General features: G+C 42.7%; 1 protein-coding gene and 1 long non-coding RNA gene across 2 annotated transcripts; one reads left to right on the forward strand and one right to left on the reverse strand.

The window, feature by feature from the left end:
- Window positions 1–6: 6 nt before the first annotated feature.
- Window positions 7–2,144, forward strand: LOC120589071 (uncharacterized). Its single transcript, XR_005649376.1, has 2 exons — window positions 7–1,121; window positions 1,540–2,144. It is a non-coding gene; the product is annotated as an uncharacterized LOC120589071 (long non-coding RNA).
- Window positions 2,145–8,593: 6,449 nt separating this feature from the next.
- Window positions 8,594–10,422, reverse strand: CLDN23 (claudin 23). Its single transcript, XM_039846484.1, has one exon. The coding sequence runs from the start codon at window positions 9,930–9,932 to the stop codon at window positions 9,063–9,065; it is 870 nt and encodes a 289-aa protein (XP_039702418.1). The 5' UTR covers window positions 9,933–10,422; the 3' UTR covers window positions 8,594–9,062.
- Window positions 10,423–13,884: the final 3,462 nt, after the last annotated feature.

Here is a 13,884-nt window from a genome sequence, read left to right on the forward strand (position 1 = left end):
TGGGAGCATTTGTATATTTCAGAAGAAAACATGACTTCAAAAGGTGAACAGCAATTAATGTCCTCATGAGAGAGTTTAAATTTTTTCCTCATGGGAGAGTTTTATTCCAAAGAAGTCACTTATAAAATAAGATTAATGAGTTTGGAGGTATGAATTCACTCTAGAAACTTGTCCTCTGGGAAAGGATTTAGGTGATGAAGTAGGCTTCCCTGTCAGATAACCTGGGAAAAACAAAAACAAAACAGAGACTATCTCTTTGGGTGAGACCTGGGGCAAACAATATTATTGTAAGTGGCAGATAAAATCTGACTAAACCAGCAGTCAGTGGCACAATCTCAGGGATGAAATGAGATTTCCCACCAATGAGGCAGAGTTAGTGCTAATGATTATTTGGAGGAAAAATTAGGTGTATTAGTTTGCTAGAGCTGCTATAACAAATGCTACAGATTGAGCATATTAAACAGAGATTTATCTTCTCACAGTTCTGGAGGCTGGAAGTCTAAAGTCAATGTGTCAGTGGGGTGGATTTCTTCTGAGGCCGAGGGTTTGTTTCTTCTTGAATTGTAGGTGCAGACTTCTCCCTGTATCTTTACATGGTCTTTCCTCTGTACATGTCTGTGTATAATCTCTAATTCTACAAGGACGCCAGTAATTTTGGCTTACAGCTCATACTAATGACCTCATTTAATATAATGACCTCTTGAAAGACCCTATCTCTGAATATGGTCGCATTCTGAGGTAGTGGGGTTTATGACTTCAACATATGAATTTGAAGGGAACACATTTCCGCCCATAACAGGAGGTAAAATGAAAAACTTAGGAAAAATTTAAAGCACAAGTGTTAAGTTTGGTGTAATAGCAAGAGATTCATTGGATTGAAGAAACGAACGAGAATAACAAATTGATGATTTAGAGTAGGAATGTTTGCAAAACAAGCTTTAGAGTGGGAAGATACAGTAATTGAAGAAACTGATTAAATACACATATTGGGAAGGGACATTAAACCACCTATGTGTCAATGAATCTAGAGCTGATCAAAGTTTTATAGGTTACATGTCTGTCCAGCCTTCCCTTTATAGACTGAAGAAAAGACCAAGAGGAGTGATTTGTCTTTGCCCAAGGTAACACTGGTTAATAGCTAACTGGTTAATTATTAAGATGACTAATATCCTACCCTTGGGGTTCTGATTGTCACCTTAGGTTTTTCTACCACTTTAACTTGCTTTCCTAACTCACTCGTGTCCATTTGTTAATCACCTGTCCTGTGATTTGGTATTCATTGACTCCTATTATCTAGTTTCCCTTGATTGAGAGAATGTATCATTTTGAGAGTTAAGTAAATGTCCAGTAACAAGTCATAATTGACTCAAGTATTGTCCATTCTAGGTCATTTGCTTTGTTAAAGAGACGATTAAGATGGCATAGTTCCTACAAAAGATAACCTTTGATGGGGGATGAGTTGTCCCTTTCTAATTATTCCCCAATCCCAGTTTCTATCTCAAGGAACAACTCTTTTGACTTTGTTTCTTTGATTTCTAGAAATAGTACAGCATCATCGAGAAGTTCAACCAGCCATAAGAAAAATGACCAAGAAGAAGAGATTCTAACGAACAGTGAGACTTTTGTCAATGAAGCCTAAAATGAGCTGGTATGCCTAGAAGTCTCTTTGAGAAAAACAGATCGTGAGAAACAGTTAAAGAACATCCCTTCCGAAAAATTCTAGCTGGCTGAAAGTAGGCAGTGCTAATAAATGATGCTATTATGTATATCAAGTGAATGCTCAGCAACTGTTTTGTCCTTAGACTCTATTCAATCTTTAGTTGTTCAAACCAGAGTGAAATGTGTGAGATAGTAATCAAGAAATTCAGCTTTTGGTAACTTCCATAAGGGGCTCAATTCTATTGTGGGGTGGGGTGTGAGATGTTATTAGGGTTATTTGGCGTTAACCTAAGAATTTATGTTCCTGCTGTGATCTCTGATAACTTCTGTATAGCTCAACTATGTTTTTGCTTTGTTTTAACGTAGTCTGTGTTCTCTAACTTCAAGTCTCTCTTCCTATAGGAATCATTAACCTCTTTGCAAACTGACTAATCTTAGAAAAGAGGAGCTGAAAACATCTCAATAAAAATTGCTTATACATTTCATTGTGTACTGTTTTAACTTCTGAAACAGTTTGTGGTAAATATAACTTCTTATTAAAATAACTGCTTTTTAGATTGGAGGAGGTCATCTTATATGGTTTTCTTAGTAGGTATTGAAAAACCGAATATTCATAGACAGAGTCAGATTTCAGTACAATCTCCATATAATTTAGGTTACGGCTGATCCATAGAAGCTTTTTAATCCCAGTACTAGTCAGGAGTTCTGGATTTGAACCTTGGCTCTGACACCAACTTTGTTAATCTCTCTGAATCTATTTCCCCATCTTACAAATGGGAATAATCTCTCTTAAATTTTTATGTTTTAAGGTAAAGGTCAAGTTTCTACAGTGTAGTAAATGTTCAGATGTTGTTAGTTTCCTACCACTCCCTCTCTGAGACACATTTTACTGCAAAATTACTGATTTTTAATGAAAATTTGTAAAATCAGTGTTTTTCTTATGCTCTCATTTGATTCTAAACCTAAATGCAGGTGAATTTGCTTTACAAATACAGAAACTCAGACAAATGGTTTGTCTGAGTTGTTTGAGGTAAAGTGGGTGAATACTGTGGGCTGAAACATACAGAGTTATAGGTGTGGACCAGGACTCATCTCAATAGCTCATGCTTGTTGAGCAAACACACAGATGCTACTTAGATCCCAAAGCCCTTTTGACTGCTGATACCTCTGTATTTCTGGATCTACTTAATTCACACCCACATAAAGAATCAAGAGCATCGAATCTGTGATGGGAGACACAGGTAACAAAGCAGGAGTACAGTATAAAATTCTTTAATAGCAGTCTTGGGCAAATCACTTAATCATGAAACTCTTTCTCCAAGGATAAAAATGGGTTTAACAGAACCTACATCGGGCCAATTGGACATCGAAAGAAAATATAAAAACACTCGTGTGCATAGCATCATACCTGAGTCTACTAACGTTAGCCCCAATTATAAAAACACAACTTGGAAGGACTTTTCTTGCTTGAATCTTTTCCAGATATTCCTATTTAGTTTCTCGCTGAATGAGTTTGTATGGGCTTCCAAGCATAAAGAGAAGTCCTAGGCTTATTACTGTAGATATAGTACATAAAGTAAACTCTGCAATCAAGTATAAAAATTCCCAAGTACAGATTAATTTGACCTGAAGAACAAATACTTGGGGCCCTGCCTTTCCTGAGGCTGGGAGAGTCAACAGCATCATTGAGTTGCCTCAGGAGCTCAGCTGTATTAGGTTTCTCTTGCTACCCTCTCCCAAGAGCCATCCTCACTGTCAAGTTTGCCCTTGGCAAGGCTCTGCCTCTACCTGTGCAGAAGTGCAAAAATTGACACAAAGGAATTCTGGCTCAAAAACATGCACCGATGGTGTAAACCACTATTACCACTTTCTCTGGACATGCTTAGGCCGCTGCCGGCGTCTCTCTTAGAACTTATGCCTCCCCGAGACTTCCACGGCTTTCATTCTGGCTAGCTCACTAGCTCGGCCTACTTCCACAGGCTCTGTGGTGGAATGTTTCTCTCAGCCACACCCTTCTACTTTGTAGGACCCCTTTCCTGTTTGGGCCCCAGGAATACCCCTATTTCCTTTCCCTGGGAAAAGGGGAGCTGACTGCAGCCAAATGGTATGTCATATATGCACCCCTTCTCACTCATCGCTTATTTATCTTTTCTTATCTTTGGTATCTTATGAATGTACGCCTAAGTATTATCCTTCCTGAATCTGGTTTAACACATCCTGTTATGCTTTTCCTATTCAAGAATTTACAAAACACATGAATGTCCTTTTCACCAGAAAGACAATTTTATAAATGGATACTTAAGGTTTTATACTTAACAATTTTTAAACATTCCTATCCCCTAAATTATTTTTAATATGTTAACTTCATAACCTTATCTCTTTGGAGCAATGGGATGTTTTCAACTATAAGAAGCTTCTGTTGTGATATTCTCTATATAAATTATTAATTTCTTACTTAATTTCTCTCCACCTAACCGATGGAGCAATAAGCTTGTACCAGACATAAAACTTGAATTTCCTAGGGTGGCTCCATAATGTAGTGGCTAGCACGTCTGCTTTACATGCAGAAAGTCCTGGGTTCGTACCCCAGGTGCAGCCACAGACCATACCCTGGGTGCGCCAGGCCCCAAAGTGTGCCGGGGACACCCCCTGCCCCACAGTGTGGCCTGAGCACGTGGGAGGAGATGCTCTGCCTTCAGAGAGCCAGTGCTTAAGGGGAGACAGGCAACTTCCATAGGTCAGGGGTGGAAGTGGGGGTGGGGGGATTAAAGAGGGAAAAAAAATAAAAATGAAAACTTGAATTTCCTATAGAAACTCAAATTCTATAAGCTTTTAATTGGTTTGAGTTTTCTTCTGGAAGAACAAGGAGCTTCGGAAAAGTTAATTGGCTCAGGCATTAGGTTCAAAAGCCCTACACAAAACTTGACCTTTTGTGTCTCTCTCTAGCAATTAAGAGTTAAATGAAGTGCTTTGTACTTATGGGAGAGGGGTCATGGATGATGGGAGGGATGAACCAAGTTCCTACTATTTTAACTGCTGGGAGGCTTATGAAATTCAGGGAAACCTAGAACTAGTACATGGGTTTTGTTGCTATCAAACCAATTACTAATTTTACAGGTCAATCAGCCTCCTCTGCTTTCGCTGTTCAAATTTCATGTCTTTCCTCTCAGCCCCATCTAATTCTTAACCTTCACTCTAAGAATATTAAATTTAGACAGGCCGTCTGATAACATCTAACAGTCTTCCCAGCTGTACAGATGAGGAAACTAAAGTCCAGCAAGTGCAGAGGTTAGGCTATTAGGAAGTATGTATCACCTAAGGTCTAGAAAAATTGCAGTGACTCGTTCAGTTTTCCTCAGCCTTTCATGTCGGTGCCTCTCAAAGAGCTGCCATCGCTGTAGGGCATAATCCAATTCTCAAAGTTGCTCCTGTGGCCCATTCCCCACCAGTGTCAGTGCTTCCGCCCTGGGTTTTGGACCAGTGGCCTTGGGCTACAAATTACTTTCTGTGTACATGACAAGTTGTGTATAAGGTGAAGGCGCATTTGGGTACAGAAACAGCTTTTAGAAGTAACTTTAAATTATTAAATTGCTAATAGGCATTGTACCCAGTCTAGAATTACAAAAATAAGTGGAAACCATCCCTGTCCTTATTTTCCATATAGAGGTAAAATGGGAAAGTATATCAAGAAAAATACACACTGGACACATATATATGTTCAAATACGACTCCTCTAAGCTGATGGGGGAAAAGAAGTAGTCTAGGGTACTATGTGTGTGAGAGAGTAATGAGGGTGAAAACTTAGCCCTTGGCCAAGTCATGAATGTAATTTAAGCTGAGACTGGATGATACATAAGAAGATCCCAAGGGTTTTAAAGAAATGAATGACCGACCTTTATTTTAGAAAGGTCAGAGTAAAGGTGTATGTGGGGGGCGGGGTGCAGAGCCTGGTTATTAACCTTTTCCCAGCACTCTGGGGTTGTGATGAGGCTCTGAGGGTTAAATTTATCTTTCTACTACATTGTGGGGCTGTTTATACATTGGCAGAATAGAATGTTTCTCGCCAGTTATTTGTATATCAAGTTGTTTATAACTGATTCTGAAATCATTCTATAAAACAGATTGAATTTATTCCAGACTAAAGAAGCTATTAGCTTGATGAAGTGTAGATGATATACTTCACTAGCCTCATTCAATTGTACCACGACCATCTTTCTGTCCTCACCACTCTGACCTAGAGAGAAGTAGAAGGAAGCAAAACATGCTGGAGCTGAGACTGCTATGCCGACCTGTTTTAACTGACATTTTTTTTTAGCAGGAACTTGGAATTTGCTGTTATCTCTGCCTAGAATGCTCTCTTTAAGTTCCCTGCTGGAGTATCACTTCCATCCTGACCACCTTTCCTAAAATATCATCTTTTTTCCTCCAGCCCTTGACCCTAGCTTATTCTTCGTTTTCCTTGTACGTATCTCTCACACTAGAGCATGTTAGTTTCACAAAGGCAGGGCCTGGAAATAATTTTGCTTTTCTAGGTATCCAAAAATGTGCCGGCAAAGTGACAGGTGCCCTTACATTTCCTGGGTGAATGATCTAGGTGATGAAGAGGAGGGTAGTGACTGAAGCATCTTTGACAGCACCTCCCACAGCCTCCCTGAGGGATGGACAGCATGTATGCTGAAAACCTCACCCCTCCTTAGTGAGGGCGTGCCTCTAGATCACAGGAAGATCGCTGAACGGGTAGAGCAGGAGCTGAGTTAATGCAGTGTCTGCTCTACCTTCACAGATCCCTTGGTCCTCCAGCCGTAACTTGAGTAATCTTGAAAAGATTTCACCCCTTAAATAATAACACGTTCTTTGTAGGTAATCAGGATTATTAAAAATGAGTTGTGATGGCACATTATGGGTGTGAAGAGCTTGAGGCAAGGTGGCCATGCTATTTCGCATTAGTGTTTTCACTGCAGTGTGGTTGCTTGGCTAGTTGGTATTAAGTTTAGGGTGAGTTCTTTCCCACAACAGCAACTACTGAGGCTCTGGCCTCCTCCAGCATCTTGAGTCTCAAGCCCATCCTCAGTTTGTGCTGCTGTGGCCAAGAAGAGCCCTCAGGCCTAAAACAGATCAGGCCTGATGGAGGAGTACCTTAACACACCATTTTGAATATCTGGTCAAAAGAAGTCTTTAATTTTTAAAGGGGGTGTTGGTTTTATTTCTGTCAACAGGACAAAAATAAGAGTTCTCTTGACAAATCTTAATTACCAGAGAGGAAGTGTTTTGAATATAAGCCAGTGGAGAATAACTGGGAAGGGAGGAAAACTAAAAACATACAAAACATCAGGCTTCCCTAGAAATATTTGGGATTATGATGCAGAAAAGATTCAATAGATTCGGTACTTGCCAGAAACCCAATATCTGTGTTGTCTGCTCGGATCTGGCTTCTCAGCCATTTAATCCCTGTTCTTTAAGGTAGCTGAAAAAAGCAGTGTTGCCTTTTCTCCATTGTGGCTTTCTTCCCTGGAGGAAGGCCCCTAACTCAGCTAGAAGGCAAGCTTTCCAAGGTCTGATTACGTGCTGCCAGTTAGGACTGAAATTTGAGTGAGGCGCAGGCCCAGTGAAAGCCTGGCATTCCCAAGGAGGGACCATTAAGAGCTTGTCATCTCCTGGGTGATCTTAGGAAATCAGTTTCAGGCCTCACTCCAGACCTTCAGAATCATAATTTGCATTTAAAAAAGATCTCCAGGTGATATGCCCACACTTTAAAGTTTGGTTGCAAAAAGACAAGAACAGGTAATTCCAGTACAAAATGGGAAAGAAAGTGTATCTGTATTATCCCTTTCACTGCAATGGAGCAGCATGTGCTATTTAGTTAGTTCTGTAGTTCTCTATTATCAGCACTCACTGAACTGACCATTCCAACCTCTGAATTGTCTACCAAAAGCTGGTTTTTAAAGATGAGACTCGATTCAATTAAAGTCACCTTGAAATCAACCACTTGGAATTAGAGCCTTGCTGGGGATTTAGTCCTGCTCATGGGACACAGAGCTGCCTACCTGTGACTTTAGGCACCACTGTTACAAGAGGAAAAGATTTCTAGTCTCACCTAGAAAACTGGTGTTTCTAGTTTTTTCAACAATAGACTTGGCTTAACACAGAAAACAGCATGAACCTAAAAATAAAACAGTCAGGAATTTAAGTGGGGCCCATTGGCATCTTTTAGTAATCTTATGCTAAGAAGTGTGAAGATATGAGTGCTGGATTTCAGGAACAGTGCCTAGGCAGCCAGGAAATTGTTAGAAATGAAGGTTTAAACTTCCAAAGGTTGTACTGGAGATGAAAAAGCTTTGTCTGAAGCTCTTGTTTTCAAATTTTATTTATAAATGAGAGATACACACACGTGTACTTTAACCTAACGTAATTAAGAAGTTCAATTTTGCACCAAATATTTAATGTGTAGTCTTCTATGTCTAGGGTGAGGTAGACAAAGGACAAAACATAGTATTAGTCCATTCATTCTCTTTCTTGCCTCTCAGAGAGAAACTCTGGTGTGACCTCAACTTTCACTTTAAAAATAAGTGATTAAAAAGATAAATCCTATTTATACATGAAGAAATGGAAATACGAGTTAATCAGGTAATATCTATAAAAGCCACGAAAGCTGCTGGTATTTGCATGGCTTTACTTTTAAGAGCCTCATAGAAATATATTGGTCCTTGAGAGTGTGCATGAAAATGAAAAAAATACTTACCTTGATGCAAAGTTCATCTGCATTTCAGAATGTTTCAAGGTGACAGACAAATCGTTTTTGAGCCTCTATTTGCTGATTTTGATTTTTTGTTGTTATTGTCCTGGTCAACACGATGCAAAGTTGCTTACCTCCTTCAACCCAGTTATGAAAAGCCTGTCACCTTCTAAGAGTTAGGAAAGAATTCAAGCCCCAGAGTTAGAGACAAAAGGAAAGTTTATTAGAGAGTGGTCTCCTCTCAAAGTCAGAGAAAGAGACCCTGAATATTTGAGGAATTGGGGTTTTATATCTGCTTTTCCTTCCAGGGTACGGGTATACAGTGTTAAAGGCATGGGGAAGTAGTAATCTCAGCAGGAATCTTCCTGTAGGTTCCCCGCGGTCTGGCGGTATGCAGATCAGCCAGGTTCCTATGTCTGAATATAACCTGGTTTAATATTTGGTCAATTTTTGTAGTTCTCATGCCTCTTTCCTCTATGTTTGGCCATAGGAAAAGAAGATCGCCCTTCGAACCAGTTACCAGTTACAGGAACAAGAATACGTGTCCCAGGTTCCCACTTCAAGCCAGGCGTTTCCAGCATCAAGGTAACAGACAACTTCAAGGTTAAACTGTGGTGAGGCGAGTCCTTAATCACACACAGCTGGCCAGAGCAGGCTGCGGGGGCACTGTCTACAGGTCGGAGTCGCAGGGCAGGGAGCTGTGGCACGGCCGGGTGCTGCGCGAGGAGGCGCCCTGGGAGTCCGTCACCGTCTCCCCGTCGAGCACGTCCCCCGGGTTGTTGTAGGCCTTGGGCGGTGGCCGGGGCATGGGGAAGCCCACCTTGGGCTTGTCGGTGGCGCCAAACTCGGCGGGCCGCGGCCTGTGTTGGCCGTCGCTGTAGTATTTGATTGCGGGCGTAAGCGCGGGCTCGACATACACGGTGCTGATGCTGGGACGGCGCGGGCTGCCAGCGGTTTTCTTGTGGGAGCGGTAACAATACTCCTCGCACCAGGGCGCGAAGCTGAGGGCCAGCGAGAAGCCGCCCAGCAACAGCAGGCAGCTGCCCAGGTAGCCCAGTACCAGGCTGTAGCTCACCTCCACGGTGACCGGGCTGGCTGGGGCGGGCAGGACGGCGCGGTCTGCCAGAAAGTGGTTGTACCAGGAGACTGGGATGAGGCTAAGGAGGCCCGCGAGGAAGAGCACCACGCCCGAGACGCCCGCCAGCAAGAAGCGGGGCTCGTCCTGCCAGCAGCGCACGCCGAGCGAAGCCAGCAGCAGCCCCAGGGCCGTGACGGCCAGTGACGTGACCATGAGTCCTCGAGCCACAACCACCGGCGTGGCTGCGAAGTAGCCCCACTTGTCCGTCTGGCCGCATTCACGCTCGCGGCTGCTCTGCTCGCGGCACATGTCCCACAAACCCTGGTACAGCACCACGTCCACAGGCTCGTTGAGGAAGCCCTTCACCAGCCGCCAGCCGGGCGCCAGGGTGCCCGTCAGGTTGAGCAGCAGCCCGCAGGGCGCGAGCACCATGCCCAGCGTCATCACCACCGGCGTCCGCATCCCCGGGCGCGGCGCTGCGCTCCCGCGGGACAGCGCACCTGCTGCCTTCTTAGCAGACGCCTTCTCGGCCCAGCGGCCTCGAGATCTCCGGCCCGGGCGCGTCCGGAGTAACCTCGGGCTTCGGCCCCTGAAGTTGGCACAGGCGCCGCCGCGGGCTGGGGGCCTGCACACTGCTCTCTCCGGCTGCTCTCGGTCTCAGGCGCAAGACCGTCTCCACTACGCGGATCGCCCCTAGTTTCTTCTTCGCGTCTCAGCCGCTCCGCCCTCCTCCAGGCCGCTGTCCGCAATCGAAACCACTCGCGGGCGGGTCTGGCCGAAACCACGGTCCAAAGTGCGGGCGCCCAGAAACGACTGCCCAGGCCAAACCCGTCCCGGTGGGAGGGGCGAGAAGGAAGCGGCGCGCTCCTGGGAGCGCAAAAACCCGTCTCCGCGGCAGGGCTACTCTGGGACCTAGCAAAGGTCGCCCCGCCCTGGCCCTTCCCGCGGGACGTGGGCGGGGAAGGAAAGAGGCGGTGCGGCGGCGTTGTCCGTCCCGAGGTGGGTCAGTGCGCAGCTTCCCTAGTTCTCAGCGGATCTCTGTTGCGCAAGTTTTTCTCCCCTCCCTGACCGCAGGCTTTGCAGTGTACCCTCTCCTCCCTTCACTCCCAGCGGGGACCTGCTAGTTCCTCTAAGTTTTACGCTGTTGACCTGCAGCCATTCGCAGGTGAGTGGGAGGCGCCTTCTCTCCTCGCGCTGCTGAGATGCACCAGGGTCTACCTGGTCGCGAAGAGTGCCCCAGGGCATTGCACAGATAATTTTATTAAATAAACCTCGTTTAATGTGCTCGATGAAGGCTCCATACTCCAGATTACATTAAACTCGAAAGAAACAAAGTGAATGTGTTTCTGGATGAGGACTTACAGTGGATTTTCTTTTCTTTTTCAGCTTTGCGAAAGATATTGAAGCGGACCATAAAAAAAAAATGCTGCTACGGGATGTCCTGTCTAGCACACTTTTCGGGTTTATCTAATTATATAGGGTCCTGTGGCTTTTCATTGTTTTTGAGTTAGTTTACAACTCTGTAAATTGCAGAAAACCTGTAGTCGTGCAAATAATTTTTGTCCATAGAAATGCACTTGAGTTTGTTAGTAGAATGTAAACGATTACTGCCCAGTTACAGACTAGTGTGGCATTGATTGTAAATTTTAGCTCTCCTATTTGCCTGGATGAGTGTTTTTTGCATTCTCTTTTGAACCACTGTGACATCATAATGGCTCCATTATTAATAATGAATGAAAGAAAATCTTTGACACATGTTCATTTTCTATTAAGTCATGATTTTACATTTTAACAATATTTTTTCTCATTCTATATTTCTTAAAATGGAAGTGTTTTACCTTATAATTAGTTAAAATCAAAACTTTCTGAAAATTAAGTTAGTTAGCATTGGTTTGAAATAATTTTTGAACACTTTAGGGTGGACAATAGGAATCATTACTTTTCTGAAATTTTTTCAGTTTTAAAAAATCGTGGCAAAACAGGCATAACATAGAATTTACCATCTTAATCATTTTTAAGTGTCAGTTTATTGGCATTAAGCTCATTGTGTGCTACGATCACCATCATTCATCTTCAGAACTTTTTCATCTTCCCAAACTGAAACTACTCAATTAACAATAGCTTCCAGTTTCTACCACTACCCCTCATATTCCCAAAGCCCTTGGCAACCACCATTCTACTTTCTGTCTCTGTGAATTTGAGTACTCTAAATACTTCATATAAGTGGAATCGTGCAGTGTTTATGACTGACTGTTTCACTCAGCATAGTGTCCTCAAGGTTCATACACGTTGTAGCCTATGTTAGAATTTCCTTTTTTTAAAGGCTGGATAATACCTCATTGTAGGTATATACCACATTTTGTTTATCCAGTCATCCTTTGATGCAAACTTTGTTTGCTTCCACCTTTTGGCTACCGCAAGTAATCCTGCGTGAACCTGGGTGTACTAATATCTCTCGGAGTCCCCGCTTTCGGTGCTCCAGAAGTGGAATTGCTGGATCATGTGGTAATTCTATTTTTAATTTTTTGTAGAAACAGCCTACTGCTTTCCATAGCAGCTGCATGGACACTATGACATAAATGAGAGTGCTAGTTCTCATTTATACTCTTGTTAAAAAACAAAATTCAATCAAGTAAATTTGAATATCTAATTGTCTTTATTAAGCAATTCATAAATCAATCAGACATTATCCCACCTAGCAACTAAAAGCATACTTTGAGGGCTTCTAGTTGCTAGATGGGATGCTGTCTGATTGATTTATGAATTGGAAAGTTTACAAAATGGAAAGTTTTTATAGGAAGAAGGGTGGGGCAAGGGAGCTATTAGCAAAAGAAAAGAAAATTATTTTTGGGCTGAGACATCTTTGGGGGAAGAAAAGGGTGTTTATCATGTAGATTGCCTTTTTTTTCCCTATGAAATGGGCCCATGAGACAGATTATTTTACTGGTGTTTGATTGGAAAACTCGATTTACTAAGATTATGTTTCTCGGAGAGGTTGAAACTGCAATTAGATGAGGCATTAAATCTAGATTTGGTATCATGGACTTTTAGCACGAGTGACCCCATTTGGGGCCTGTGGGTTTTTTTTTTCTTTAACATAGTATACTGCACAGATGAGGTATAATTGACATACAATACACTGCACATATTAAATTTGCTAAGTGTCTATATATCAATACACCATAATCAAGACAATAAACATATCCATTGACCACAAAAGTTTTCTTCTGCCCTTGGTAATCTCTCATCTCTCCTTGCACCCCTATTCCCAGGCAACTACTTATCTACTTTCTGTCACTATAAAGTAGTTTGTATTTTCTAGAATATTGTATAAATGAAGTCATACAATATAGATTGCATATAAGAGAACATCAGCATGTCTCCCACATCCTATCGACCTCCTAATTTGTCTGAGCATAAGGATCTCCTGGGGTGATCATATTGGGAAGATACAGATTCCAGCTAAATGGAACTCCCCAGGAAAGTTTGCTGGGAGTTTGTGTGTTTACAAGCGCCCAGGGGATTCTTAGGCTTAGGGAAGTATGGAACATTTTTGCTTCAAATATACTTTATAGTTTGTCTCTTCTTTAGAACCTAATGATTGCTGTTTGGAATAGCAGAGAGACTTCATAAAGATGTTATGGCCTCTGTATCCTCTTCAAAAAATCATTTCCTTCTCACTTAGATTCCTGTGGAGTGAATGAAGCCCAAGTATTATTTACCTGTGAGGAGGAAGGAATCCTATATGTTCTACCTTCTAAATCTCTCCAGTGCTTCCACTTCTCCTTGCCTATTGCCTCTACTTAAGCCCAAACCATCCTCTCATGTTTTGCTTTAAACTGACTCTTAACTGGTTTCCTACATCCAGGCTTTTCTCTCTCCCTTTCTGTTGCCCACACAGGACCTCAGAGCTGCTGTTGTCAAATTTAAATCAAGTCTTGTACCTCATTAACGCTTTACAAGACCGGCTATGGTCTAGCCCCTGCCGCTCACTCCATCCCATCTCCCTGTCCCCTCCCCAGTACCACCTTCTCACCCCATAGCCCACGTGCTCCCTTTTGCCTCTAGATCTTTGCACATTCTGCTTTCTTTAGTCTCTAAAGTTCTGCCTGCCACTTCCCCATCCAATACATCCTTCGGATGTTAACTTTTCCTGTGTGTACTTTCGTAATTCCCTCTTCTACCATAATGCTTCTATCAATTCCTTATTACTTGAACCATCTAATTTTCTAGCTAATCTACAAATTCTCTATGACAGGGATTATGTTTGTCTCTTTCTGTGTTACCCTGAAATCCATCTTCATGCCTGGCCCACAGCAGCCATTCAACAAGTCATTTTGATCTTTTTCTGCCCTGTTTTCTCTCACACAGTATCTACAGAATTCTCGTGGAGGTGACTGCCTGGCCAAAACGG

This window comes from Pteropus medius, unplaced genomic scaffold, assembly GCF_902729225.1.
Source record: "Pteropus medius unplaced genomic scaffold, Ma_sr-lr_union100, whole genome shotgun sequence".
In the NCBI taxonomy this organism is placed as follows: Eukaryota; Metazoa; Chordata; class Mammalia; order Chiroptera; family Pteropodidae; genus Pteropus; species Pteropus medius.